Genomic DNA, 27,571 nt, shown 5'->3' with positions numbered 1-27,571 from the left:
AGCAAGAGACGACGCTCACCAAAACTGACCACGCTATAATTGGTTCTCCTTCAGCGCTATTTTCCATCTTGCTACAAGGACGAGCTCTTTGGATAAAGGGTTTCTCCATCATGGGCAACTCACCGCTGTCGCGGGAGTTCTCGGGTCGTCGCTTATCGACTGAGGAGCGCGAGGCCATGAAGCGTTTCGGTGACGAAGAGATTAGGCTACTACGTGAGACTTTCAAGGGCTTAGCAAACGGCAAAGACGGCATAAGCGTCGACAAGGAGACCTTTCTTAAGTGTTTTCCTATGCGTGGATTGCTGGGCGAACGGTTGTTCGAGGTGATTGATAAGGATGGCTCTGGCTCCATCCACTACAACGAGTTTGTCTATGGGCTGGCGATTCTCTTCAGAGGCTCAAGAAAGGAGAAGCTCAAATTCATTTTCGACCTCTACGACCTCAGCGAGTACGTAAATGAATTTGAGTACTATCTTCATCTTTGCCTAACTTGAAGTGAGCCTTGTCTAGGGCGGGCTCCATTTCACGCCACGAACTCAGGACAATGCTGCACCAATTCCCCGAATCGGCGCTAGAGCTAATCAAGCCGAAGACCGAGCATGAAGAAACCAATAACCCAGACGTGTCTACCCCCGTCAAAATGGTGCGTGCAACGACTGTAGTGGTTTTGAAACAATAGTTTTGGAGCACAACTAACGTGCGTGATGTTGTTGTTTTAGATGGAAGAGGTGGAGGCTCTAGCGGACTTGGCATTCCCGTCTTCCTCTGTTCCAGGCACACGCTTGAGCTTTGAACAGTTCTGCCAGTGGTGTGAAAACACTCCTGGAGTTACCAACGTACGTCCTTACTCAGAAATGCCATGATCGCTTTATTATCACCGATGTTATTTCTGATTCTTGCAGTTTTTAATGAGCGTCCTACCAGTTGAGGACCATGCAACGAAGGATGGTAGCTTAAGTCCTCGTTGTAGCAGTGCAGCTCCTGCTATCCCAATGGACGGGTAATGCTTCTCTGATCTAAACTCGGTGAACGAAGCCTAACTCGGTAGTCATAAACAGGTCCATTTTGCCGCCTGGGAGTCCTTGTCTTGGAGAGCACGGAGACCTTCGCAAGAAACACAACTCCTTTGCCAATCTACACATCAAGTACGTTAAGGAAGCATGTTATTACTTCATCTTTTAAATATCTGACTTTATTGTCGCCTTTACAGTCGAAATGCTGCGAAAGCGAATGCGATCCCCTCAGCGGATCCATTGAGCCGTAAAGAACTGGAAAAGACTCGAAACTTGCTGCAAGACGCCAAGCATTGCTGCAATATCGAGAGTGTGGCTTCCAAAATCCAAGCCGCGCTAGCTGAAGTGGATCGCCTTCTCTCGTTACCTGCAGGAGCTACAGGAGCTCTAAAATCTGAATCAAGAGGTGGTTCCTTCACCAGTTCCGGTGAAAGTCCCACACCATCCCAAGCATTGGATGAAATTCCAGAAGTGGTTTTGGTCGAGGACTCCTCCAGCGTCTCCGGATACTTGTGGAAGCGCGGCTCGCGTCTGCGGAAAATGACCAAGCGCCATTATGTTTTACAGGGCAGTTTTCTCTACTACTACGCGTACGTTCACAGTACTTTTCTATTTGATGAAGATGACAATATTTTTATGCTATTGTGATATTTGTCAATTAGGTCTCCGGATGACACGGCACCTCGCGGAGTGACGTTTCTAAGCGATTGCTATGTGGAGGTACAACCGATTCAGAACGAGATTGTGGAGAAAGGTGTGCACTACTACGGAATTGACATTGTACCGGAAGCTGGCAGTTCGCGAGAGAAGCGTACTGTGTTTACTCGCTCTCTTGACGCTCAGAAACGTTGGGCAGCGGCACTCCGAAACGCTACCGACAAAACTTCAATTGAAGAAGTATACAACGTCGGAGCGCAACTTGGTCGAGGACGGTTTTCCAAGGTTTGTGAGGCTACACACAAACGTACGGGCGTCAAGTCGGCGGTGAAAATCATCGACAAGAGCAAATTGCAGCCCACAGAGAAGGAACTCTTACGCACGGAGATTGCCATCTTGAAGCTTGTTCATCACCCAAACATCATCCGGCTATACGATGTATACGAGGATCGCCAATATATCTTCATCGTCACCGAGCTTGTGTCCGGTGGCGAACTCTTCAACCGGATCGTGGGTCGTGCACGATATACCGAAGCCGAGGCGCGTCTTGTCATGCGTCCGCTACTTGAAAGCGTCAATTATTTGCATAGGTTGGGAATTGTGCACCGAGATCTCAAACCGGAGAATATTCTCTGCGGAGAGGCATTGACGGACCTCAAAATTGCGGATTTCGGATTGTCAAAACTCGTCCATCCCGAGGAATTGATGAAAATGCCTTGCGGAACGCTCAACTATGTGGCTCCCGAGGTGCTTGCACTGGTGGGTTATGGCCGTGAAGCCGACATCTGGTCTCTTGGGGTCATCATGTATCTGCTACTTCGTGGCGAACTCCCTTTCTACGGCAAGGCAAAGAGTGAGGTCATCCAGAAGACGTTGCATGCTGAAGTCAACCTGGAGACGGATTCGGCTTGGAGAAGCGTGTCCTCAGCAGGGAAGGCCTTGCTTCGAGGCTTACTCACGAAAGACCCAGCATGTCGACTAACTGCACAGGATGCTTTACTACACGAGTGGTTCTCTGTCAAGTCTGGTCAGCCCCAGGCAACAACTTCACCCCCAAAGAACAGACAATAACGATAGCAGTTAAGCCTAACTTTACAGAGAACATACTTACATTTGGTTGAAGTCATCGTAGAATGGCTGCGTTAGCTTTTTGTAGTCGGCTAAAATGCATTTCCAGAACGTTGATGTGAGATGAAAAGGTGTACTTTTCCTGTAGATCAGCAATTGCCATGGCTCGTAGTGCCGTTTGTTCACTGATAGACGCAACGGAGTTCCGTCTGACAGAGTTGATACGAGCTAGTAAGTCGCTGTTCCGATGCACTAGGCGGCGATGTCGGGCCGAAGGAACCGCTGGAAGTGACGTCAAAGGTTCACAGCTGCCACTTGCTAATGCAGATCGTGAACGCGGGGTTGATAGCCTCTTTGGCGATGGTAGCGAAGGCACTAAAATTCTTGAAAGACCATTCACGGATATTAAATCTTTGTGCTCGGATTTTGGTTTTATTCTTCGCTGCCACTTTTCATGGAGCATCAGTACGTTTGATAGCGGCCGAACGATGGGCGATGGTGTCCGCAGTATTTGCAGTATCTTCCTCCTGGTTCGAGAGCCCCACACTTAGCGCATCGAAATCGTTCACGCACTTTTTTTAGTGCACCCACAACCTTGTAAGATGCCCTCTTGCATATCGCTGAATTTCAGTAGCCGCTACGTAGCGTTGACGATCCAGTTCCTCTTGAAGTTTACATCGCTTTGCACAACACATTCGTGCATGGTGTCCACGGATTACGCGTTGTAGTAGAAGGCACTTATCCAGAATTCTTCCATTCTGAACTCGAGACTGATGTCTTTTATAAGCCCGTTGTATCGCCGAAATGGCTTCATGCGCCGTCTTTCGTTCGTAAATCCGGTAGCGCCAACCACTCGCAACACAGCCTTGATCAATGCACGATTGAGCTTCAGCAAGCTATCGCGCATGTGGCTACGAGATTGAACGGTCCTCTTGGCTGTTTGACAAAGTTTGTACGCTCGGTAAGCTGCAGCGATTCTTTGCGCGCTACAGCGACGTCGCACTTCGAGTTGCTGTTCCCTCTCACTGGCTGCAGCTCTCGCCACACAGCGTTTTCGTAGTTTCCATCGTCGCAACCACGTGACAAGTTTTTCATCTGCTCTCTGTTCCTTTTTCTTGCGATGTGACTGCGTACAGACCTGAAGCCAGTCGTGAACTAGTTGCCGCTGACGACCGTCCTCCTGCTGCTTTTGCTGTCGACGAAGGCTGGCAAAGCGCCGAATTTCCTCTATTTGTTGGTTGCGGATGACGCAGCGTTGAAGCAGCTCATCCAGCCGAGTTTCAAAGCTCCCAAGTTCATGCAGATAGCTGTTAATCGCTCGTCGCTTGACATATCGAGCGTAACTCTCTTCAATTACGCGTATGGCAGCTTTTCGAAGCTCTCCACGTAATTTCTGGACTTCCTGGGTGCGCACAGTCTCCTGACGCCGTAAGAGCCACACTTGCACATGACGCTGCAGTAGCGTCGCTGCCAACTCTTTTTTTCGTTGTAAACTTACATGGCTACTTCTTCGCTGCTGTGCGATTTCGTCTTCATTGTTGTTCACCACCAAACCAGCCTGAGACTTCGAGTGTGACGTCCGAAGACGCTTCTTCGGAGAACTTTTACCTTTAGAGACCACAAATTGACATCCCGATGAGGCTGGCACGCTGCAGAGATCCACGGGAGATGCCATTGCATCGACTGTGTTTATACAAATGAAAATGGCTACATTAATAGATCGTGCCCTGTGATTGGCTGAAGACTTCAACTTGACGGGAAATTTTGTGAAGCTTAGCTGTACATGCTCAATAATGGCGCTGCCTCCTCGAGGTCTGTGGGATGTGACGTATCTGGGGGCCAAGTATCCGTGGCTTCGAGTGGATCAGCAAGCACTTGAGGAGTTCCGCTCTCCCTTCCAGTGGGTATCAGACGATCCGCCGCACTCGCCCACTCGTTCTAATGACGACGGTAGCGATGATAAAGTACGATCTCGTGAAGATCGCCAAAGAAAGACTTCAAATCAAGCTAGAAGGAGCGTCAAAGAGCTACGAAGACGCCGAGGCAAGAAGCTCGTGAAAACCAGCGCAATATTGCGGAACCATGACAGACTTTTCCCCCAGCTAGAAGCCACAGATACTCAGGGGACGAATAATGCCGCGTCGATTGAAGATTTCGTTATCCCGCCGCTTGAATTCTCAATAGACAGCTCACCATTCATACCTTTATACTCAGCACCGACGCCACTAATACTCCCGGATGAGGATCGACAACAGAGCATCGAGTCTGTGCTCGAATCGCTTCAGCAAGACCACGAGTCGCTCAAACAACAGCGACGGAAGAAGTGGAAAAAGCGTAAAAAGCCAACAAATCTCCTGTCCCTGCGCTTTCCAGCCATAACGCCAAAGTCACTAAGCTCTGTAAGCACTGTGACTTCCATGAAGCGCAATCCAACGCAGCGATTGCTAGAGAAATACTCGCAACAGATCAAGAATCTGACTGCAGAAGAGCACAGACTAGAAGAAAACGTGATGTCACGCATATCCGAAGAAAAGGCGCGTCTTCCTCTCACTTTCCTCTTCGAACGCAACCTCATGCGTCGATCCGACGCGCAACAAGATGGTCTCCGTATCGTTACTGCGATTTTTGCCAAACTGCAGCACCGAATTCTCTACAACAGCTTCATCCGCTGGAAAGATTTCCTAGAATGTATTCAACACGAAGAAAGAAAACGCGAAGCTCTCTGCGAGGCCCAACAGCGTGCTGTGGCTCTTTTCGAACGAGTCTCCAGCGACGCGCACATCGGGACACTCGCAACTGGCTTCGCACATTGGAAAATGGCTACACACAACATGATCGAACAGGAGCGGAATCTCGCCGCCTCTGTCATTCAGAACGCAGTGCGAGCGCGTCGATCACGACAACACTTGGAGTCTCTTCGTCTAGCAGCTCAAGCGCAGGATTATCGTCGAAATCAATCCATACAGGCTCTGCTTCGCTTCGAACGTTACGGTACGATGATGAAGTGGAGCACCCTGCGAATTGGCGGCGACTTTGCAAAGCAGACGCGAGCTGCACAGACTCTACAGCTGTTCCTGCGTAGATTGGCTGTGCGGAGACGTATTGCTCGTAGGGTAATGCGTCGACAAGGAGCAGTTCGCATCCAAACGCAGTGGAGAGCGCATCTAGCTCGAGTGGAAGCTGAGCGTCGTCGAGTGGAACGAGCCATTCGCGTAGCAATTGAGTGTAAGGCTGCCATGCATATACAACGAGTGGCACGAGGCTTTCTGGGTCGGAACAGGGCATTCCGAAGGAAACTGTGGCTACAGAAGGCGAAAGTCGCAGTGTTGAGGCTTGAGATTTGGTGGAGAAAGCAGTGGTTCCTGGCCCTGTTGAGTGTGAAGTTTCGACAACGGAAGAGAAAGATTGACGACGATCGAGCTCGTGCTGCTGCGGAGGAAGTAGCGCGACGTCACTGGCGGTCCGTAATTGCAGTCCAGTGTGTGGTACGAAGTCTGTTCGCACGGAAAGTCTACGCTCGGAGGTTGAAAGCGCGTCAGAAGCAACAAGCCGCAGTGTTTCTACAGCGATTTTGGCGTCGACGACGTGGGCTGTATGCACTCGGTCTTCGCTTTGTCGAGCGACGCGAACGAATCGCTCAGAGTCGCTTGCAGTCGGCCATTGTCATCCAGTGTGCATTCCGTTGTTATTGGGCAAGACACAAGCGCGTTCTCCTTGCTGAGGAGAAGCAGAAGCGACGAAGAGCGTCGACCGTGATCCAACGTCATGTACGTGGAAGAAGAGCTCGAAATGACTACCGACAGGCTCGAAACGCGGCGTTAGTTATCCAATGCAGTACTCGCTGCGCGCTTGCACGCCGTCGACGCTCTCGACGACAAACAGCAGTCCACAAACTTCAAAGCTGGATCACAGGAGTGTACTCTTGTCGAGCTGCTCGTCAAGTTCTGAATGGGTTGCGAGTCGAAGCACAGCGACGAGAAGCGTCGATTATCTTCATCCAGAAACTTGTACGTCAGCGTGAAGCGCAACAGACTGCTCGCTTGTTCCGAGAAGCTCTGAGCATTGTGAAGATCGAGCAACAGCGATATTTCGGTAGCGACAGCGACGCAGGTATAGGCTGGACAACGCACCAGGCGTCGTCCGTGCTGCTAACATACGTGACGCAACGCTTTCTCGAGGACGATTCTTGCTTTACGACGAAAGAATTACGCTGGTTACGCGCTCAAGTTCAAGCTGGCTATGAGCGGTTGGCTCGGGAAGACCGCGCTGCTGTGTATCTGCAGCGTCGATATCGAGGTTACGTGGCTCGAATGGGGTACTGGGTGTATCGACTACAGATGGAGGAGCTACGTCGTCTCAAGGAGAAGAAAGCGGTCGTGATTCAGAGTGCAGCAAAAAGATGGCTGGCTAAACGATACGTACGTCGTCTACGTGAGCAACGGAGATTAGCAGAACTCAAGGAAGAATATATTAGAGAACGCAGGCGAAAGGAGGAGGAACGACTGTGGAAAGAACGATACGATCGGGAGCAGATGGAGCTGTGTGTACAGCGAGCACAAGAAGCTGCGAACCAGGTACGAGAAGCACGTAGAGAAGCAGATTTGGCTCGAGTCAAGGCCGAAGCAGCCGAATATCGTGCGAAGGAACTAGCTGCAGAACGTGAGATCGAAGCGCTACTGAAGACACCGGTTAAACAAGAGAATGACGACAAGAAATATGAAAGTCATGACAAAGAAGAAGAGAAAGATCCGTGGATCTCTCTTACCGACGACTATGGGAACGTCTACTACTACAACGAGAGAACAGAAGAAAGCAGTTGGGATCCACCCCCGCCGCGCATAAAGAGACCAAATACGTCACCTGAGGAAGAGGAGAAGAAGGATACGTCTGTAGAAGACCATGAGGGCTCCAAAGTCGAAGAAGTCGATCCACTTGAGGAGGTTTTACGTGAAGGAAAGTGCGTTAAATGCCAGCAAGTCCAGTCAACCAAGAGATGTCTGGACTGTGAAGACACGAATCGAGCATTCTATTGCACCGCATGTTTCAAACAGCACACTGCCAGTGGTTCCAGTGAAGAAAACTCGGCTTTAAACGAGGTGAAGCACGACTTTGAGGTTGTTCCAATGGCTGCGATAAGACCTGCTCGTTGTGCGTCTGGAGTGGATTGTACACTGGACGAAGACAACCCTCCTACGACCTCTAACAACCAAGAAGGAGAGAAGAATCTAGCTGCCTACTACTGCTACGAATGTCCTACTACGACAACAAGTGGCTGCTTCTACTGCGAGGCTTGTTTCGCTCGTGATCACGCGACAGCCATGAAGCTTCGACATGTGGACATCGCGCTGCGGTTCCGTCGAGGAGCTCTGTTATGCTGCGATTGTGGACACTCTCTAGCCGTCCGCCAGTGTGAGTCTTGCGGAGGAGAAAAGTTTTGTGAGGCGTGTTTTACCTCGTCACACACCGGGAGTCAACGTCGAATAATGACACACACTTGGACAGCGTTGGATGTGCTCCGAGATCTATTGGAGAAGGAGACGGACACGTATTGTGTGGAGTGCGACGTCCGTGCCAGTTGTCGACTCTGTAATCTCTGTGGGGACGGCTTCTGTGACGGGTGTTTTAACAAAACTCACGCTAAAGGAGCTAAGCGTCGACATACGTGGCTTCCTTGGTCAGTTGCCGCTCAACACGGCGACTGGATCGAGATCAAGGACGAGAAAACTACCGTGTTCTACAATGTTGAGACCAAGTTGTCCACAACCGAGAAGCCGAAAGTGCTGCTCTCCGGAGAAGAGCGACATCGACTAGCTCTCGCTGAACGGGAGCAGCTGCAACGTCGTCGACAAGTGGAGCTTGAAAGTGAAGTGGTTAAGCTCCAAGAGCAAGTTCGTGAGCTACAAGCACAGAATCGACCGGAAAGTCGAGCTCGAACTCCAGAAAGAGGCGTCGATCCCTCTCAGAACACGACGAATCCTCCAAAACGTGGCGCTCTAAGCAGATTGTTTAATCGGAAACCCACTCCAGAAACGCGACAACGGGCTGCTGAAGATCGAGTCGAGGCTAATAACCAGCCTGTTAGTTCGCCTGCATTCCAACATGCCATGGTCCAAGAGATTGCAGCACACTCTGCGGCTTTAAACACAAGCCGAAATAGCGGCGTATTTAAAGGAGAAACGTGCTGGCTGTAGCTTCACGTTTTGCATCTGTCTTGTTTTATGAAATCGACGGACGATGCCAGAATGAGTGGAGAGGTGTCAATTACCCGACGAGGGTCGCAGGATGACAGCCACAATGATTTGTTCTCACAAGGACAGAATAGTGAAGCCGCCTGGGTTGAGACCAACGAGTCCGATGCGACATCGATATCTGTAAGCAAGTTTTGGTCTCTTGATGACGTCGAAGGTATCGTGATGCAGCTTCTTGACGATACCGCGACCGACAGTGCAGAAGCGAGTGAGAAAATTGTAAATTGGCGCTTGCTCACGTTTGTAGCCGCGTGGGGTCGTCAGTTCTCGACGAGGTTTTGATGTCGGCTATCGCCCCGATGGGAGATTTTAGCGTGGACTCCAACCACGATTCTGTCTTGATCGATTCTCGGACTGTTCTTGGACGCCACTAGGAACGCTGGATCCTCTCACAAGCTGCCCACCGGACTATTCGTACCTGCGTGGGCATCGTGGTAAGTTCGCTTTGGCTCTTTAATTGATACTTAGCGAAGGGCTTCAAGAAGTAAATCGATCTCACACACGCCCATATTCGCGTCATCTCCGATGACAATGAGGAGCTCGTCTTTGCAAGAATGAACCACGATTGACGTTCTCGGTGCCTTGATCAGCGCTGGGACGACGAAATCTTCTGGGCAAAAAGCCATCCAACAGCAGTCTTGACAGGGAAACACAAATATAATCTACAGACGATCCGAAGAGAAGCTAGCACCTCGTAACGGGGACATTCTACAGAAACCTTGTAAGTAGTGACACTATTGCAGTGGGTCCAGACGCAGTAGAGCCTCCATGTCCCTCTCGATGGCTTCTTGTACGGACAATTCCAGGGTGGATACATTGGAATTGTCTGGTGGGTGAGATGCCTGTGCACTAGAGAATCGCCAAGAAGCAGCTTCAGAGTAAAGATCCCTGGACGGTTGAGCTGTTGTCGCGTTCCATCGTCGAGACGCAAAGAGATCCTCAGCATACAAGTCCTTCACCTCCTCGAACATCGCGAGGTCGCCTTGCATATCAGTTGAGAAACTTGGAGTCTGGTGATCGGGCTCAAGAACTGGAGCTTGCTCGAGTGGAGAAGAAGCTGGGTGCGTCTCATGGGCGTCGCCCTGCTCAACCGAAACTAAGTTGTCGGTAGTGTCAACAGCTATATCCTCTTTCTCAAGCATTCGCTGACGCTCTTGTTGCAGCAATTCCTGCGCTGCTTTCAGTTCCTGCTTAAGTTGGGTCATTTCAGCGTCAAACTGTTCTTGTTGCTGTCTTGTCTTGTTCAGCGTTTCTTCTTGCTGCTCCTTCGCCTTGCTCTGCCACTCGTGCTGCTGTTGCAGTAGAAATGAATGCAAACGCTCCAACTTCTCTTCGCCAGCCGCTGCAGAGCGCTCAAGTCGTTGATCCAGAGCCTGCTGCTTGTCAAGAAGCCGCTCGTTACGCTCTTTTTGCAGCAGCTCCTGAGCTAGTTTCAATTCCTCCTTCACGCGTTTAAGCTCCGCATCAAACTGCTCTTGCTGCTCTTTCGTTTCTCGCTGCGTCTCGTCCTGTTGACGCTTTACAAGTGCTCGCAGTTTATCCACCTCGAGTTTGAGCAGGTCCAAAGTCTGTTCAGCCTCCAGACGAGCACGTGTCTCTGCATCTGTGCTCTCCTCCAGCACCACCACCCGCTCTTCGAACAGCTGCGCCTTCCTTCTTGCAGAATGCACTTCATCAGACAGCTCTTGGATTTCTTCAGCATCTCGCCGTACGTGTTCTCTCAGCTCCTTCACCTCTTCCTCCAGGACCTCCCTCTGTCTCTGAAATTCGTTCTCCGCTTCGTCATGCATTGTCCCCACCTGCAACAGGTACAGAGCACTAATTAGTATATCTTACTTACGCTACAGTACACTGCATTGTAGTAGCAGCAGCTATAGTTGCGTTACTTCACCTCGACTATGCGATTGACTAACTTGGCCACCTTCTCTCGGTCTTCAGGACACAAATCAGCGATCTTTGCGTGGCCATATAGGATCTCTGTTGTCTCTAGTGTTGCTTTAGCGCGTACAGAGTGTCGCATTTCTCTCCATCGTGACGGAGCGACCTCGGACACGGCTGACGCGCTTTTCCTTCCGTTGACAACGCGTTCTGCAGCTTGGTTTGAAGGTCGCTGCGATCCAACTACCGTGTTTCGTACACGAGCTGTAGCCGAGGGTGTTCTCGACGAGTTGGGCGCACATTTAGCAGCTGAAGTTGCTTCTGTGCGTCGCATGCCGGCATTTCCCGAGCCGCGTCGACGCCATCCAGCTTGTGCGTCCATTGCTGGAAATTTCAATAGTTGACAATACCGGTATCTGCAAATATGACAATAGGAGGATACGCAAATGTCGAACTGTCATATTTGATGGCGTGTACACGTTGAAGTATGATCACCTTCCAGAGCTAGAGCTCAGTATCAAACTATCGTAGCTAGCATCGGCGCAGTAAGATATGGCAACAGATTTCACGGAGTATGGCACAAGTTCGCTCGCAAGTGATGAGCGTTTGAGTGCTCGCTCTGCTGCTCGACGCAAATGGATCAGATGGGGGCTCATTAGCGCCTCCACGGGTATCATTCTGGCTGGGATGGTGGTGTTGGGGGTCACTTCTCACTCGGTGGAGTCGATTATAGCCACCGCTACCCCCGATGAAGGTGACATCCAGTGCTTCCAGAGCTCTTACATCGATAACGTGACCAACATAATGACACCGATCAAAGGCCTCAAGTGGAAGTATGGGGGCACGAAGGACACGGAATCGTTCATCTCCATCGACGTGGACACCATGTTCCAGGAGATCATGGGCTTTGGCGGTGCATTCACGGAGGCGGCAGCGCTGCAGTTCCACAAACTACCGAAAGACAAACAAGAGGAGGTGCTAACGCTCTACTTCGACAAGAGCAAGGGCAGTGCGTATAGCTTCGGCCGTGTGCCCATGGGGTCCTGTGACTTCTCAGTAGGATCGTACAGCTTCGCCGAGGCGGAGAATGACATCGAGCTCGAAAACTTCGATACAAACGTGACGCATGACGCGAAGATGCTATCAAACGCGCGTTAAAACATCGATCCGATATGAAATTGGTTCTCGTGCCGTGGAGTCCTCCTGCTTGGATGAAGCGATCCGGCTCCTCATACAGTGCTAGTATGCTGGGGTCAGTGAAGCCAGTCGGACTGAGAGATGACATGAGAGCTCCTTGGGCTCTGTACTTCTCCAAGTTCATCACTGCATACAAGAAGTATGGCATCAACTTCTGGGGGGTGTCGCCACAGAATGAACCAGAGTTCAACGCGCCATGGGAAGCTTGTATGTACAATCCAGAGTATGAAGCTGAGTTCATTGGCGAGTTCTTAGGTCCTGTACTTGAACGTGACCACCCTGAGCTCACCCTTATGGCGTTCGACCACAACCGCGTCAGTGTTAGTCGATGGGCGGATGTGATCTACAACCACCCAACTGCCAGTAAGTACGTCGATGGCATCGCCTTCCATTGGTACGAGGACGGAGGTGATCGATACATGGACGGGGTGGATTATCCTGAACACTTGAACGACACCCACTTCATCAATCAGAGTCGCTTCATGCTCAGCTCAGAGAGTTCCAGCTGTCCTGGGGTCGCAGTCGGCGAGGAAGCCTGGTTCCGAGGCCAGCGCTACGGTCACAACATTCTGTCGGATCTGAGCAATTACGCTGCTGGATGGATCGATTGGAACTTGATCCTCGACCACACGGGCGGTCCGAATCATAAGGGCAACGTCTGCGATGCTGCCATTATCGTGACTGAAAGTGGAGACGACTATTTCGTCCAACCAATGTACTATTTCATCCAGCACTTCTCCAAGTTCATCCCGCCAGGATCTCGACGTGTCAAGACGAAAGTTGCAGCTCGATTCGCCAAAGCTGGCGATGCTCAGCTCTTCGTTCACTATCAATCTTCTCTTGACAGTTGCGATGGAAGTTCACGACAGACGATCCACAGAACGGAAGACAACAAGATCCAGGTAACGGGGACACCACTCTGTCTGGACTTGGTGAACACTCCGACTGGAGGCCATGAAGTCCGCTTGGTGGAGTGTCAGTGGACTCCGCAGACGTGGACTTTTGAGAAGGAGACTCAGCGTATCCGTATCGAAGACTACTGTCTGTCGCTGAATCATGGATCGACGGAGGACGGCGTGCGTATCACGACGGATAAGTGCAAGGATGAGGTGACTACGCACCAGCAGTGGGCATTCCACGCGGAGGACGGAACGATGCGCTCACATGCGTCGACTTCAGACCAATGCGTGACGGCGGGCTACTCGTTCGTGCAAGCAGTAGCATTTGTGGCGCCCCAGAACCGCAAGGTTCTCGTGGTGTTGAATGAGAACACAGAGCCGGCAGACTTCCAGGTGCAGGCCGGCAATGCAGTGCTGAACACGACAATCGCCCCGGGTGCCATCCGCACGTATGTCTGGGCTTAAACGATGAAGCAATTGTGGTAGAAAGGTACAACAAGACAGCCATAAGAGCATCACCACGAGGTAACAGCAAAGAACGGCAGCATTGATTGGAAATAATGAAAGACAAGCCATGTCAAAGTACGGATTTCAAACTGACATGCACGGGTAGCTTGGTGTAAGCTTTAGTACATGCTGCGCCTGCAACGCAACAAGCACAAAACTATCAGCTCCAGACACAATAAATCAATAAAAGAATGTGCGCAACATACTGAAACTGCGGCTGGGCCTGCAGCTTTTGTCGTCGAAGCGCCATCACATTGGCCAAGTACGAGAACGACGACAAGTGCAGCTACAAAACTTAGATAAGAAATCTCTTCCAATAGTTCTACCGCTTTCAGCTCTTCGCACCTGATGATGGTAGGCATCTGAAAAACACAAACAAAACAAGTGTGGTTATAACCAAATGACACTGATTCAATATGCAATACAAAAATACCGGGGGAAATCTGGTGAGTTTGTCGAGCTTGCTCCAGCTGCAGCACGCGCTGTTGAGCCGCAGCCTCGTGGCGCTTCAATACCCTTCGCTCCTCTTAACAGCATACGATCAACGAGTCAAAGGTTCAATCTCCAGAATTACATTCAGTGCAGCAATAGCGAAGCGTACGCGCTGGTGCTGTCCACTGCGTGTGCTCCATGGCGCTCGGCTATAGACGTATCGGATAATGACGACTTGATGCATCAACAGGAACTGCCTTCAAGGTCATTATAACCGTTCCTCGTTTGAGTGACAAAGTACAAGTCGCGTGTTTTGAAGCCATCTTCCATCTTCTAATGGCGGAGGAGGCGCTGACGACGTCGGAGCCGCTGGCGCTCGAGTCCTCGTTCACACACTGGGCGCGCTTAGTGGAGGTGCCAATCGGCGAAGATCGTGTGGTGTCTGTCGAGCAGGATCCGGACTCGTTTGTGCTGGGAACGACCGTATGGGACAGTAGCAAGACCCTCCTCAAATTCATCGAGCAGCGCCCCGAGCGGTTCCAGCGTTTCTCGTCTATCTGTGAACTTGGCGCGGGCTGTGGAGGTCTCGCAGGCATCGCCAGTGCGATTGTCACTGGTGGACTGGCCGATGTGGTGCTCACGGACATTGGCCCGGTCCTTCCGTGGCTGCGACGCAACGTAAGGGAAAACCTGACCGACAAAGAGCTACAGCGCGTGCGCGTGGAGCAACACGCTTGGTACGGCGGGCAATGCTGCATCTAATTAAAGCACGGCAGAGATGCTGACGGTATTTTATGGTTCATCGATTGCAGGGGCACGCCCGTGACGAATCTTAAGGCGCCATTCGACTGCATCTTGTGTGCTGACGTGGTGTACGAGAAGGCGTGTGTGAAGCCGTTGGTGCAGTCATTGCTAGCTCTGTCACACCGCAAGACTGTCATCTTCTTGGCTAATGAGCGTCGTGCACCGGTAGTGCGAGCGGAATTTATGAAACATTTGGATTCGTATTTCCAGTGGAAGGAAGTGCCCAAGACGGAGCTGGATGCGGATTATCTGAAAGAAGCGATCGAGGTGTTCGAGATGAGACCAAAGAAGCGCAAAGTGCCACTAGAGATGCAGATCGAAACGCCAGACAACTACAACCCTGACGAACAGGAGTATCACCCGCTGGGTAGTGGCGCTGGAAACGAAGCGGACCCATACGATCGGGATCTCTGGAATGACCTGCTACGAGACCTGTCGATTGATCCTGCAGACATGAAGAAACCAAGTTGACGTTTGAACAATGTACCGAACTGTGCAAGAGGCGGTCGTGTTGATGTTTACACCCTCTTTGCGTACCTTTCCTTCCACTCACACTCGCAGACCATTCTCTTACTCCCAGGTGAAGGTTCGGATAGCTCCGGGCGGCACCGTCGTCTCCAGTGCCACACCGCCAACCTGCAACTCGAAGTCAGCTGGCTCCGTGTTCTCATTCATCACCACAAGCACTTTGTGGTTCTCCGGAGTCACAAAGGCACTGGCTTGCACGAAAGCATAACCGGCAGTCACACACTGGTCCGTCGTCGACGCAAGCGAGCGCATCGTGCCGTCTTCAGCGTCGAATTTCCACTGTTGATACGGCACGATGCCGTCCTCACACAAGTCAGTGCTGATACGCACTCCATCCTCCGTGGAGCCGTGGTTCAACGAGATGCAGTAGTCGCCCATACGAATGCGGCCAGTGTCGGTCTCGTACGTCCAATGCTGCTGCGTGTATCGGCAGTCCACCAACAAGCCCTGGTGTCCTTGCCACGGGATCTCCTTGAGATCAATACAGAAGTCAGTACCAGTGACCGCCAACTTGCCATCGTCAGTCGGTCGCCATTTCTGTCGTGAGCTGCCGTCACATGCCGCCAACATCGACGGGTAGTCAACATACAGCTGTGGGTCACCTGGCTGGGCAAAGCGAGTGGCCACTTGCGTCTTAACGCGTCGAGAGCCAACAGGAATGTACTTGGAGAAGTGCTGGATGAAGTAATACATCGGCTGGATGAAAAAGTCCTTCTCATCCTCCGTCAGAATGATAGGAGCGTCGCACATGTTCGCCAAGTGGTTGGGTCCTCCCTTGTGGTCCAGAATCAAGTTCCAGTCGACCCAGCCAGCCACGTAATTGTTGAGATCCGTCATGATATCATGGCCATAACGCTGTGCACGGAACCAAGCAAGATCTCCGTGGCCCACATCAGGACAGTTGCAGCTCTCTGTAGCCAACATGAAGCGGTTCTGGTCAATGAAGTACGTGTCGTTCAAGCGCTCGTGGTACTCCACTCCGTCCATGTAGCGTTCGTCATCGTACCAGTGGAAAGCCATACCGTCCACGTACTGGGCAGCGGTCGGGTGGTTGTAAATCTCTTCTGCCCATTGACGGACACTGCCGCGGTTGTGATCGAAGACCATGAGGACAAGATCGGGATGGTCACGTTCCAGCACGGGGCCTAGGTAGTTTCCAATAAACTCAGCCTGATACTCAGCTGTGTACATGCACGATTCCCAAGGAACTTCCGCTTGCGGCTCATTCTGAGGCGTGAGGCCCCAGAAATCGATACCGTGCTTCTTATACGCAGTGATAAATTCCGAAAAGTATTGCGCCCAGGTCGCTCGAACGTCGTCCTTTAGTCCAATAGGCTTGGCCGAGTTGAGCATACTAGGCTCGTAGTTGAGCGATCCACGCTTCATCCACGTTGGAGGACTCCACGGCGCCAGGAAGAGCTTCAAATTCGGTTGACGGTCCAGTGCGCGTTTAATGAATGGGATGAGCGCCTCCTGGTCGTGTTTTACTTCTTTATCAAAGTGTTCCAGGTCCATATCATCGACCACGTCGTCAAAACTGTACGAGCTGGGCGAGAAGTCCGAGGAGCCCATGGGGACGCGTCCGAAAGTGTACGCGCTGCCTTTGTTCTTGTCGAAGTAGAGCGTCAGCAACTCTTCTTGCTTCTCCTTCGACAATTTATAGAACTGCAGCGCTGAAGCCTCGGTAAATGCTCCACCAAAGCCCATAATCTCCTGGAACTTGGTGTTCACATCCACAATAATAAAAGATTTGGCGTTGGGTTGTGCGCCGTGCGTCCACTTTAAGCCTGTGATGGGCTCCATCATGTTGGTCGCATTAGCCACGTATGAGCTCTGGACGCACGCCACCTCGGTATCTAAATCTGGTGCAGCCTTGGAGCTCGGCGTGGCCTCCGTCGTCTTAACGGGTGCTACCGCGGCATCTTCCGGCAGCGCAACGATCCCGATGACTGCAAGGACGGCAACTACGGCACAGATGGCAAGCCCCATGAGACTCCATTTGAGGATGGACCGTCTCCGGGTTGCACGCGCACTTAAACGCTCATCGCTCGCCAGGGAGCTGGTGCCATATGCTGTGGGCTCCGTCGTCATTTTGATCCTCCAGGACTTACGCTCAACTCGGACGATTCAAAAGTGAGCTCGATGTGGCTGAGTCAAATGGGACTGTTGGTGGTGACGGCTGAAGGGTGCGTTTGATTTGGATGGACTATGGAGGCTTGTGCTTGAAGGGGCTGGAAGATATGTGTCACATAACGCACACTTCTTGCTACCGCTAAATGGCATTCTGATACTTTTGGTGGCGGAAGTATGCAAAAAAACGGGACAGTAATCTTTCTTTATTTTCGGTTCCCAACTTTTAGCCAAGTCCAAGTTGCTTGGACAAAGTTTGCCACTACCATCACCAACTCCATTTACCAGATGTACGTGCGAATGGCGCCCGGCAGCACCGACGTATCTAGCGCTGCATCACCAAACTGCATCTGGAACTTCGCCGACTCTGTGTTCTCGTTGAGCACTACCAGCACCTTGCGGTTCTCAGGCGTCACGAACGCAGCAGCTTGCACGAACGAGTATCCCGTCGTCACACACTGGTTCGACGTCGACGCATGCGAGCGCATTGTTCCGTCTTCCGCATTGAACTTCCACTGCTGGTGCGGTACCACATCCGCCTCGCACTTATCCGCCGTAGTACGCACACCGTTCTCCGTCGAGCCACGACTCAATGACAGACAGTGGTCATCGACGCGAATACGATGCGTGTCTTCCTCAAACGTCCACGTCTGTTGCGTCCACTGACACTCCACCAATCGGATCTCACGTCCTTCGCTCGGAGTTGGCACCATGTTGAGACAGAACGGCGTGTTGGTCACCTGCATCTTGTGGTCGTCCGTCTTGTGAATCGTCTGGCGCGAACTACCGTCACAAGTCGCAAGAGAAGACTGATAGTCGACATACAACTGTGCGTCACCAGGTTTGTCAAACTGAGCTGCAACGTGAACATCCACACGTCGAGATCCAACGGGAATGAACTTGGAGAAGTGCTGGATGAAGTAAAACATTGGCTGGATGATGAAATCCGTCTCATCCTTCGTCAAGATGATGGGAGCGTCACACAGATTGCCCTTGTGGTTCGGCCCACCAGTGTGATCAAGCAGCAAGTTCCAGTCAACCCAACCGGCTACGTGGTTGTTCAGATCCGACATAATATCGTGGCCGTAACGCTGGGCACGGAACCACGCGTCATTGCCGAAAGCGACACCAGGACAGTTGCAGCTCTCAGACGCCAGCATAAAGCGGTTTTGATCGATGAAGTGAGTGTCGTTCAGATGTTCGGGGTATTCCACACCATCCATGTAGCGTTCGCCGCCATCCTCGTACCAGTGGAAGGCCATACCATCGACGTATTTGCTAGCGGTGGGGTGGTTGTAGATCACTTCAGCCCAGTGCTGCACGTTGTTACGGTTGTGGTCAAACACCATTAGTGTGAGACCAGGATGGTCGCGTTCAAGTACGGGACCCAGAAACTCGCCAATGAACTCAGCTTCATACTCGGGATTGTATGCGCAGGCTTCCCATGGCGCTGCGAACTCGGGCTCGTTTTGAGGAGAGAGGCCCCAGAAGTCGATACCCTGTTTCTTGTACGCAGTGATGAACTTGGAGAAGTACAGAGCCCAGGGAGCGCGCATGTCGTCTCTCAGTCCGACAGGCTTCACTGACCCCAACATGCTGGCGTTGTAGTCGGAACTCGATCGCTTCATCCAAGCTGGTGGACTCCACGGAGCCAAAAACATCTTCATGCCCGGTTGACGGTCCAACGCACGCTTGATGAATGGGATCAGCATCTCCGTGTCGTGGCTCACGTCAACATCAAAGTCCTTTAGTTCCATGTCATTCTCCGTCTCGGCGAAATTGTACGATCCCACTGAGAAATCACAGGACCCCATGGGTACACGACCGAAGTTGTACGCACTGCCTTTTTCCTTGTCGAAGTAGAGCGTTAGCACCTCCTCTTGTTTGTCATTCGGCAGTTTATGGAACTGCAGCGCTGCTGCCTCCGTGAATGCACCGCCAAAGCCCATGATCTCCTGGAACTTGGTGTTAACGTCGATGGAGATGAACGATTCCGTGTCCTTCTTGCCCCCATACTTCCACTTAAGGCCTTTGATCGGTTCCATCATGTCGGTCACATTGTCGACGTAGGAGCTCTGGAAACACTTGATCTCTTCATCATTGGGTGCTGCAATGGACCCAGTCGAACCCGTCGAGTGGAAAGCGATTCCCAGAACCACCAATCCAATGACGATTATACCCGTAGACGCACCAATGATCCCCCATCTAATCCACTTGCGTCGAGCAGCAGAGCGAGCACTCAGCCGGTCGTCACTTGCGAGCGAGCTCGTGCCATAAGCTGTCGGCTCCGAGCGTGATGCCATTTAGTCTCACTCCCCGCTTGTCAATTCGCTGGCGAAATGGATACTGGCTGCTGGAAGATCGCCCAGCTTTAACCTTATGTTGCGGTAAAGTTGCGTATCAGGGCTTCTGTTGCACTGCCTGATTCGAACCAGTGGCGGCTTCAACTTGTATCTTTCAACGTTTTGATCGCATCTAATCCAGTGTATTTGAGGGAATGTTACTAAATTGTGCAATGCTTCTCTACGTTCATGTATTGATTGATAGCCATTTCCCCGCCGGAAATGCATAATAAATGGGCGTCATTCATGCTAGAACCTACATCCACGTGAACGTGCGGATGGCACCCTTAGGGATGCTAGTCTCAAGCGTCATATCCCCGACCTGGATCTCAAAGTCGGCCGCTTCTGTGTTCTCGTTCAGTACAACGAGCACCTTGCGGTCCTCAGGAGTCACGAACGTAGTGGCCTGTACGAACGAGTACCCGCCAGTCGCGCACTGGTCGGTTGTAGACGCACGTGAGCGCAGCGTGCCGTCCTCGTTGAACGTCCACTGCTGGTGAGGCACAATTTCAGCTTTACATCGAGATGCAGTCAGCCGTGCCCCGTTCTCCGTGGACCCGTGGTTGAGTGACAAGCAGTAATCATTCACACGAATACGTCCGGTATCCTCCTCGAACGTCCACGTCTGCTGCGTGAACTTGCACTGTACCAATTGGATCTCCTTGCCCTGCCACACCGCATCGACCATACCCAAGCAGAAACCAGATCCAGTGACTTCGATTTTTTTATTGTCAGTCGCGTGCATCGTCTGCCGAGCGCTTCCATCGCAGGATGTAAGAGCAGCAGGGTAGGCCCACATGAGTTGAGCATCACCAGGTTTCTCGAAGCGGGCGGCCACGTGAGTCTTCACGCGACGCGAGCCAACAGGAATAAACTTGGAGAAGTGCTGGATGAAGTAGTACATAGGCTGGATGTTGAAATCCGTGCCATCCTCAGTCAGAATAATTGGAGCGTCGCAATTGTTTCCCTTGTGGTTGGGTCCTCCCTTGTGGTCAAGCAGCAGATTCCAGTCGACCCAACCGACAACATGGTTGTTCAGGTCCGTCATGATGTCATGGCCGTAACGCTGTCCGCGGAACCAAGCAGCGTCACCGTACGCGACGCCAGGACAGTTGCAGCTCTCCGTAGCCAACATGAAGCGGTTCTGGTCGATAAAGTGCGTGTCGTTTAGACGTTCGTGATACGCCACTCCGTCCATGTAGCGCTCCATGTCATACCAGTGGAAAGCCATGCCATCCACGTACTGTCCAGCAGTGGGGTGGTGGTATATCTCCTCGGCCCAATGACGAACACTAGCACGGTTGTGGTCGAATACCATGAGCGTAACCTCAGGGTGGTCGCGCGCGAGGACGGGGCCAAGGAAGTCACCAATGAATTCTGCCTGGTACGAGGCGTTGTACTTGCACGCTTCCCACGGTGCAGCGAATTCGGGCTCATTCTGAGGCGTGATCCCCCAGAACGGGATGCCCTGTTTCTTGTACGCAGTGATGAACTTGGAGAAGTACAGAGCCCAAGCTGCTCGCATGTTGTCCTTCAGTCCTACAGGATCCATGGACCCAAGCAGGCTAGGCTTGTACTCGTCACTACCGCGCTTCATCCAGGCCGGTGGGCTCCACGGGGCCAGGAACAGCTTCATCTCTGGCTGGCGCTCCAAAGCGCGTTTGATGAACGGGATCAGTACGTGTTGGTCGCGCTTGACACTCATGTCAAAGTGCAATAATTTGGTGTCGTTCAGCACGTCATCGAAGCTGTACGAGTCGACTGAAAAGTCACAAGAACCCATCGGAACGCGACCGAAATTATATGCACTGCCCTTCTCCGTGTCAAAGTACAGTGTCAAGATTTCCTCCTGCTTCTTCGGGGATAGCTTCTGGAACTGCAGAGCGGCCGCTTCGGTGAAGGCACCTCCGAAGCCCATGATCTCCTGATATTTTCTCTCCAGGTCGATTGCAATATATGACCTTGCATTCTTCTGACCTCCACGCTTCCACTTCAAGTCGGTGATCGGTTTCATCATCCGAGTGACGTTGTCAATATAGGAGCTCTGGAAACACGTGACCTCCGCATCCACAGCAGGATCGGCAGTCTTGAACGCACTCGATGTCGCTCGCATCGCTTCGGCGATTGCGTCTTGATGAACCGGACTGGTCCCCATCAAGGCCAACGTACTGCAGATGCCACACGTGGCCAGTCCAAAGACACCCCACTTCACGAAAGCCTGGCGTTTGCCGTTCATCTGGCTGGTTAGTCGCTCATCGACCGCCAAGGAGGTTGTTCCGTAGGCAGTAGGCTCCATTTGCGCTGGGGTAGCTCGGGTCGGTTTAAGTTGGTTTCAGCTCGTCTCGGCTGACCCGTTGCAAAATGGAGAGTGGGACCCACTGTCGGCGAGATCCTTGCGTCAAGTTACTGGTGTCTGGCCGTGGGACGGATTTTGCGTGGGGGAACGAAGGGGTGCGATTTGCAATCTTAGAGCGACCCATCATTGAAGTGTGCCAGTCGTTTTTTTAACTTGTTTTTTGTAAGTGAAGCTGGAAAGCTTCTTCTATATTAAAGCTGGAGCAACGATCGCTCCGTTGAAAGATTCTACATGTAGTAGAAACGTTGCCTCCGTTTCGGTCTTGATACTGAATAATGACATCAGGGCTCTAGCTTTACACATTTGAGCACGAATCAGGAATTTGTCCGCTAGGAGCCACCTTGGAGGCCACCAACTCTGTCCGTTACCTTGGAGGCCAACAACTTTGTCCGTTACTGGGGGCTGTTGAACTCCTGATAGTACTTGATCGACTGCCCTTCTAATGTTGACTTGCAACAACGCTGTGCTACTGAGGGATAGCAAATGGGTAGTAGAAGGAGAAGCTGGTATTTCATGGTTCTAACACATGTTATTTACTAGCATCACTGAAAAAGTGAGTGCCTGTAAAGATCAATTTAAGAAAATGAGTCTGCCTAGTACTCCTCGCCCAGCTCCTCCTCCTCACCCTCGCCCTCGGCGGTCTCCGCACTCACCTCCTCGTAATCCTTCTCCAGAGCCGCAAGATCTTCACGTGCCTCCGAAAATTCACCTTCCTCCATGCCCTCACCGACGTACCAGTGCACGAAAGCACGTTTCGCATACATCAGATCGAACTTGTGATCGATGCGCGAGAACACCTCGGCAATGGCACTCGTGTTGGAGATCATACACACGGCACGCTGCACACGGGCCAGATCACCGCCAGGCACAACCGTCGGAGGCTGGTAGTTGATGCCGCACTTGAAACCCGTTGGGCACCAGTCCACGAACTGGATGGTGCGCTTGGTTTTGATGGTGGCCACGGCAGCATTGACGTCCTTGGGGACAACGTCACCGCGGTACATCAGACAGGCAGCCATGTACTTGCCGTGACGAGGGTCGCACTTGGCCATCATGGATGCAGGCTCGAACGCGCTGTTGGTGATCTCCGCCACCGACAGCTGTTCGTGGTAGGCTTTCTCGGCCGAGATCACCGGTGCGTACGAGCTGAGCATGAAGTGGATACGCGGGTACGGCACCAGATTCGTCTGGAACTCTGTCACATCGACATTCAGCGCACCGTCGAAACGGAGAGACGCAGTCAGCGATGAGATGACTTGGGCGATCAGGCGGTTCAGGTTCGTGTACGTCGGACGCTCGATGTCCAAAGAACGGCGGCAGATATCGTAGATAGCCTCGTTATCGAGCATCACGGCCACATCCGTGTGCTCTAACAGCGAGTGCGTGGACAGCACCGAGTTGTACGGCTCCACGACGGCTGTAGACACCTGCGGCGACGGATAGATGGTGAAGCCGAGCTTACTCTTGCGGCCGTAGTCGACCGACAGACGTTCTAGTAGCAGCGCACCGAGACCGGAGCCAGTGCCACCGCCCACGGCGTTGAAGACCAGGAAACCCTGCAAGCCCGTACAGTTGTCGGCCAGCTTACGGATGCGGTCCAGCACCAGGTCGACGATCTCCTTGCCAATGGTGTAGTGACCACGCGCGTAGTTGTTGGCGGCATCCTCCTTGCCGGAAATGATCTGCTCCGGGTGGTAGAGCTGGCGGTAGGTACCGGTGCGCACTTCGTCACAGACACTGGGCTCCAAGTCGACAAGCACAGCACGTGGAACGTGCTTGCCGGCACCGGTCTCGGAGAAGAAAGTGTTGAAGGCGTCGTCTCCTCCGCCGATGGTCTTGTCACTGGGCATCTGGCCATCAGGCTGGATACCGTGCTCGAGGCAGTAGAGTTCCCAGCATGCGTTGCCCGTCTGGATGCCGCCCTGGCCGAGGTGGATGGAGATGACCTCACGCATTTTGAAGTTGTTGAAGTTGGAAGACGGAGGAAGCGAGGAGAAAGCTGGGTAATGAAGCCTACTCGGTTCCAGGAGTCGTTGCTGAGCTAGACAGGAGATATGAGAATGCGCTGGCACCGGAGTGAATGGAGTCTGGACAAAATTAGATCAACAGGAAAAGAAACGACTCGCTCTTTGAGGCTGAAACTGCAACTGTCCGTTTTGTTCTACGTTCACCGACGACTAAACCTACTCCTTAAATGGCGCCTGCCAAAGGCAGCCGATATAAAGCGCAGTGCTGCAAGATTGATGCTATACCCGACGGTCCCGACCAAAATATAAGTATTTAAAATTAGGCGGGAAAGTGGGGTAGGCTAGGGAGCTTAGGTTGCTCGCAAGTTGCTGGGAGCGAAGGGTCAAATTTGGTACCGGTAATCTAAAACTGTAACGGGGTACGTAGCCTCAAGTGTACCCTTGTTAGTGACACGTCACACTTCGGAATATCTGGTACATGTACATGGTACCTGGGTCGTCCGAGGCCAACCATTGGCTGATGACATTGCTTTCCTATAGGTGACTTAAAGTTTGTTTGCTTAACTCAAGCTTAGCCTACCTTTAAATGTATTCAGTTTTCAACTTGCCTTGAATTGGTCACTTCGCTCCCTTAGGCAAAAGGGCCTGTGAACTGCCGTTTACTGAGAGTTTGTATACTCTCGAAAGTAAACTTCCTCTAGCGCAAGGTGCTGTGTGACCCTGTCACACTTGGTAGCACCTGTAGTCAATCCACGCCAACGCGGGTAGACTACCTGGACCTCTCTGAAGCTCGTCGCCACGGATAGGAACGACTTCTCCCATATGAACGACTTAAAGCTCGACTCGGGTCGGAAGATGGCTGGCATCTTCTGGATGGAGGCCCTGCAGAGCCTGGTGGCGTCAACGCCGGCCGAGCAGCTCGAGCGTGTCAATGCGCTTGACGTCTACGAGCAGGGGCTCATCGCACATGTGCGGGTAAACCTGCAGGCTCCGGCGGCGGAAACAAACCCGTCACACCCGAAGCCAATGCGGCTGAAGGTGAAGCCGTACGAAGGGAAGGAAGGTGAGAGCCTTCACTTCTGTGTTAGAGAAGTAGAGCTTGCGATGGACGCGGCTCTGATCTCGACCGAGCAACACCGTGTTGTTTTTGCACTCTCCAGCCCTAGCGGTTGTGCTAAGCGTTGGGTGTACACGCGGGTGCGACATCGCCTGGATGTTTCATACCCTGGGCTCATCTGTGCGAACAGCTGAGCCGCGTTTCTCCCAGCGAACTACGAGTACCGGCAGCGCTCGCGCTTCCTCTCGTTCAAGCAAGGAAGGCGCGAGCTGCACGAGTACGTTCAAGCGATACGGGAGATCACGGCGTCCCTTGTAGTGGGCCACACCATTACATGAGTAGGTAGATTTATATTACAAAAGTAGGTGCAGCAGCACACGGCTAGCGTGTGCTGAACTGCCGTCATCCTATTGGTTGATATATGGGGAGCCAGACCCATTATCAGCCAATGAGGGGTTGACTTGTATTTGAGTGGTCAGGGCAAGCTGCCCTGGACCTAAATAAAAACAGAGTTGATTTTCCTTCAGACTAAGCACTTGGATTCACTATCGTGGAACTTGCACGCTTCCTCATTATTACGTGTAAGCTAGTAACGGACACTCTAGGCCCGTTACATCTGGTAGCACTTTGTAGTCCTTCCCATGACCAAGTTCACAATGAGCCAAGGCCGGACGTCTGAAGCTTCAGGGTCGACCCTTGAGCATGCTGCTTTCCCTCATCTCACTCGTGTCGAGTGGGAATATTTTCACCGCCTTGCGGCGGTGTCCGGTGAGGTTGTTGTCGCGTCTGCTGAGCTCAGCGACTCCCGATCATCAACGTCAAGCAGCTCAAGAGTTCATGGAACGCGAGCTCGCCGATGCGAATCGGCGAGCGACAACTCCCTCGCGCTTCTCGAAGAATGACATAGTCAAGTTGGAGACGTCAACCTACTCCGGTGAAGGAGCGAATCGCCTTCCGTTGAATCGCTGGTTTCGCGAAATCGACATCGCTATCGCCTCGAGGATGATCGAGGCGCAAGGAGCAAAGTTAACTTCTTACTTTCCCGACTGGCCGGGAAAGACAAGGAGTGGGCACTCGGCAAACTGGTCGTCAACAACGATGCGTTATCCACCCTGGAGGCCCTCCAGAGTGATCTTCGTCTCGCCTTCGAGCCTCCACAAGACGAGTCCCGAGTGCGCGCAGAGTTCTTCGCTCTGCGACAAGACAAGATGTCCATGCGCGACTACGTCCAAAAGACACGCCACCTCGCGTCCTGCATCGTCACCAATCCGATTGACATGGCATCTCAAGTCCACGTCTTTGTGTTCGGCATGCGTGAAGGCATGACGCGATACTGTCTGACTCGAGCGGAACCCTCCTCTCTCGAGGAGGAATTTGCTCTCGCACTTCGTGAAGACTACGTTGTGGCGGCGTCGTACGCTCGGGCAATGTCCGCGGAAGCTCAAGAGTCACCTCCGGAGCCGATGGAGATCGACGCGATTGACGCGTCGAACAACCGCCGTCGTGCAGTCCCTCGTGCGAATGGTGGTCGTCCCAGTCGATCCCTCACTTGCTTCCGCTGTCGGAAGGTTGGACATCGCGCGGCTGAGTGCCGCGCGCCCGCGCCAGTACTCGCGCATACCGTCGATGCCTCTCCTACCGATCAGCCAAAAAAACGGCCAGGGCCAGTAGGTGCGGGGCGCCCTACTGGCTGGAATGGAGGTCCGGGTCCCCCAGTGGCAACCCAACCTTCTAGCCCTCGTGTGCTACACGCACACTTCAATGCCACCACAGCGTCGGGCGACTCAAGACTGATCATCATCAGCCTCCATGTCGCCGGCGCCCGACGTCCACTACGCGCGCTTGTGGACTCAGGAGCGACAAACAACTTCTTCCGTGAGTCGTGTTTGTCGACGCTACCCAGCGAAATCGCTGTCCGCAACAGTCGCGGACAGGTTGTAGTCAAGCTTGCTGACGGAAAGCCGCGCCACGTCGCGCGGTGCGAGATTACGTTGCCGTACACTTTCGACGGCTTTCGCAGCAATGACGACTTCCTCGTGATTGAGATGAACTACGCATTCGATTGCATCCTGGGCATCCCGTGGTTGTCACGGTATCAACCAGAGATTGACTGGTTGGCCCGCTCGGTTAAACACCGCAGCGGTTTCGACGTGAGCGAGGTGTTCACCCACCTCCTGGTTGCCCAGAAGGACTGGCCCCACACCGTCGTGGACCGGTCGTCCACGACGCAGGCTGTACACAGAGTGAGCGATGGCCCTCTCTGCACGGCTTGCGCAGTGCTGTTGCACGAAGACTCCTCGCCGCGAGGCGAGGGCAAGAACACGATGGCGGTCGAGCAGGGAACTCCCGCAATACGAGCAAGCGGTCGAGCAGGGGCTCCCGCAATACGAGCAAGCGGTCGAGCATGGGTTCCCGCAGCGCACAACTGCGGTCGAGCATGGGTTCCCGCAGCGCACCACAGCGGTCGAGCATGAGTTCCCGCAGCACA

General features: G+C 52.6%; 10 protein-coding genes across 10 annotated transcripts; 4 read left to right on the top strand and 6 right to left on the bottom strand.

Moving 5' to 3' along the window:
* Nucleotides 1-110: 110 nt before the first annotated feature.
* Nucleotides 111-2,741, top strand: PITG_08008 (protein kinase, putative; the record flags this gene model as incomplete). Its single annotated transcript, XM_002904158.1, has 7 exons — nucleotides 111-448; nucleotides 511-643; nucleotides 720-836; nucleotides 903-963; nucleotides 1,080-1,145; nucleotides 1,246-1,603; nucleotides 1,676-2,741. 7 exons carry the CDS (start codon nucleotides 111-113, stop codon nucleotides 2,739-2,741), a joined length of 2,139 nt encoding a protein of 712 aa, XP_002904204.1.
* A 299-nt stretch (nucleotides 2,742-3,040) lies between these two features.
* On the bottom strand, nucleotides 3,041-4,274 carry PITG_08007 (uncharacterized protein; the record flags this gene model as incomplete). The annotated part of the gene is made up of 3 exons (XM_002904157.1): nucleotides 3,041-3,186; nucleotides 3,873-4,024; nucleotides 4,237-4,274. 3 exons carry the CDS (start codon nucleotides 4,272-4,274, stop codon nucleotides 3,041-3,043), a joined length of 336 nt encoding a protein of 111 aa, XP_002904203.1.
* Nucleotides 4,275-5,155: 881 nt separating this feature from the next.
* PITG_08006 (uncharacterized protein) lies at nucleotides 5,156-8,634 on the top strand (the record flags this gene model as incomplete). Its single annotated transcript, XM_002904156.1, has 3 exons — nucleotides 5,156-5,989; nucleotides 6,095-8,576; nucleotides 8,624-8,634. The coding sequence occupies 3 exons, from the start codon at nucleotides 5,156-5,158 to the stop codon at nucleotides 8,632-8,634; spliced, it is 3,327 nt and encodes a 1,108-aa protein (XP_002904202.1).
* A 990-nt stretch (nucleotides 8,635-9,624) lies between these two features.
* PITG_08005 (uncharacterized protein) lies at nucleotides 9,625-11,246 on the bottom strand (the record flags this gene model as incomplete). Its single annotated transcript, XM_002904155.1, has 2 exons — nucleotides 9,625-10,785; nucleotides 10,878-11,246. The coding sequence occupies 2 exons, from the start codon at nucleotides 11,244-11,246 to the stop codon at nucleotides 9,721-9,723; spliced, it is 1,434 nt and encodes a 477-aa protein (XP_002904201.1).
* Nucleotides 11,247-11,416: 170 nt separating this feature from the next.
* On the top strand, nucleotides 11,417-13,425 carry PITG_08004 (glucosylceramidase, putative; the record flags this gene model as incomplete). The annotated part of the gene is made up of 2 exons (XM_002904154.1): nucleotides 11,417-11,909; nucleotides 12,002-13,425. The coding sequence occupies 2 exons, from the start codon at nucleotides 11,417-11,419 to the stop codon at nucleotides 13,423-13,425; spliced, it is 1,917 nt and encodes a 638-aa protein (XP_002904200.1).
* An 810-nt stretch (nucleotides 13,426-14,235) lies between these two features.
* PITG_08003 (uncharacterized protein) lies at nucleotides 14,236-15,174 on the top strand (the record flags this gene model as incomplete). The annotated part of the gene is made up of 2 exons (XM_002904153.1): nucleotides 14,236-14,636; nucleotides 14,712-15,174. The coding sequence occupies 2 exons, from the start codon at nucleotides 14,236-14,238 to the stop codon at nucleotides 15,172-15,174; spliced, it is 864 nt and encodes a 287-aa protein (XP_002904199.1).
* Nucleotides 15,175-15,493: 319 nt separating this feature from the next.
* On the bottom strand, nucleotides 15,494-17,322 carry PITG_08002 (glucosylceramidase, putative; the record flags this gene model as incomplete). Its single annotated transcript, XM_002904152.1, has 3 exons — nucleotides 15,494-15,510; nucleotides 15,540-15,778; nucleotides 15,821-17,322. 3 exons carry the CDS (start codon nucleotides 17,320-17,322, stop codon nucleotides 15,494-15,496), a joined length of 1,758 nt encoding a protein of 585 aa, XP_002904198.1.
* Nucleotides 17,323-17,642: 320 nt separating this feature from the next.
* On the bottom strand, nucleotides 17,643-19,664 carry PITG_08001 (glucosylceramidase, putative; the record flags this gene model as incomplete). Its single annotated transcript, XM_002904151.1, has 1 exon — nucleotides 17,643-19,664. The coding sequence occupies one exon, from the start codon at nucleotides 19,662-19,664 to the stop codon at nucleotides 17,643-17,645; it is 2,022 nt and encodes a 673-aa protein (XP_002904197.1).
* Nucleotides 19,665-19,959: 295 nt separating this feature from the next.
* On the bottom strand, nucleotides 19,960-21,999 carry PITG_08000 (glucosylceramidase; the record flags this gene model as incomplete). Its single annotated transcript, XM_002904150.1, has 1 exon — nucleotides 19,960-21,999. The coding sequence occupies one exon, from the start codon at nucleotides 21,997-21,999 to the stop codon at nucleotides 19,960-19,962; it is 2,040 nt and encodes a 679-aa protein (XP_002904196.1).
* A 548-nt stretch (nucleotides 22,000-22,547) lies between these two features.
* Nucleotides 22,548-24,304, bottom strand: PITG_07999 (alpha-tubulin, putative; the record flags this gene model as incomplete). The annotated part of the gene is made up of 1 exon (XM_002904149.1): nucleotides 22,548-24,304. One exon carries the CDS (start codon nucleotides 24,012-24,014, stop codon nucleotides 22,653-22,655), a length of 1,362 nt encoding a protein of 453 aa, XP_002904195.1.
* Between the last annotated feature and the right edge of the window lie 3,267 nt (nucleotides 24,305-27,571).

The sequence above is a fragment of the Phytophthora infestans genome, genomic scaffold, assembly GCF_000142945.1.
Source record: "Phytophthora infestans T30-4 supercont1.12 genomic scaffold, whole genome shotgun sequence".
Taxonomy (NCBI): domain Eukaryota; phylum Oomycota; class Peronosporomycetes; order Peronosporales; family Peronosporaceae; genus Phytophthora; species Phytophthora infestans.
Note: the sequence above shows the minus strand (reverse complement) of the source record. Positions and strands in the feature narration are given on the sequence as shown.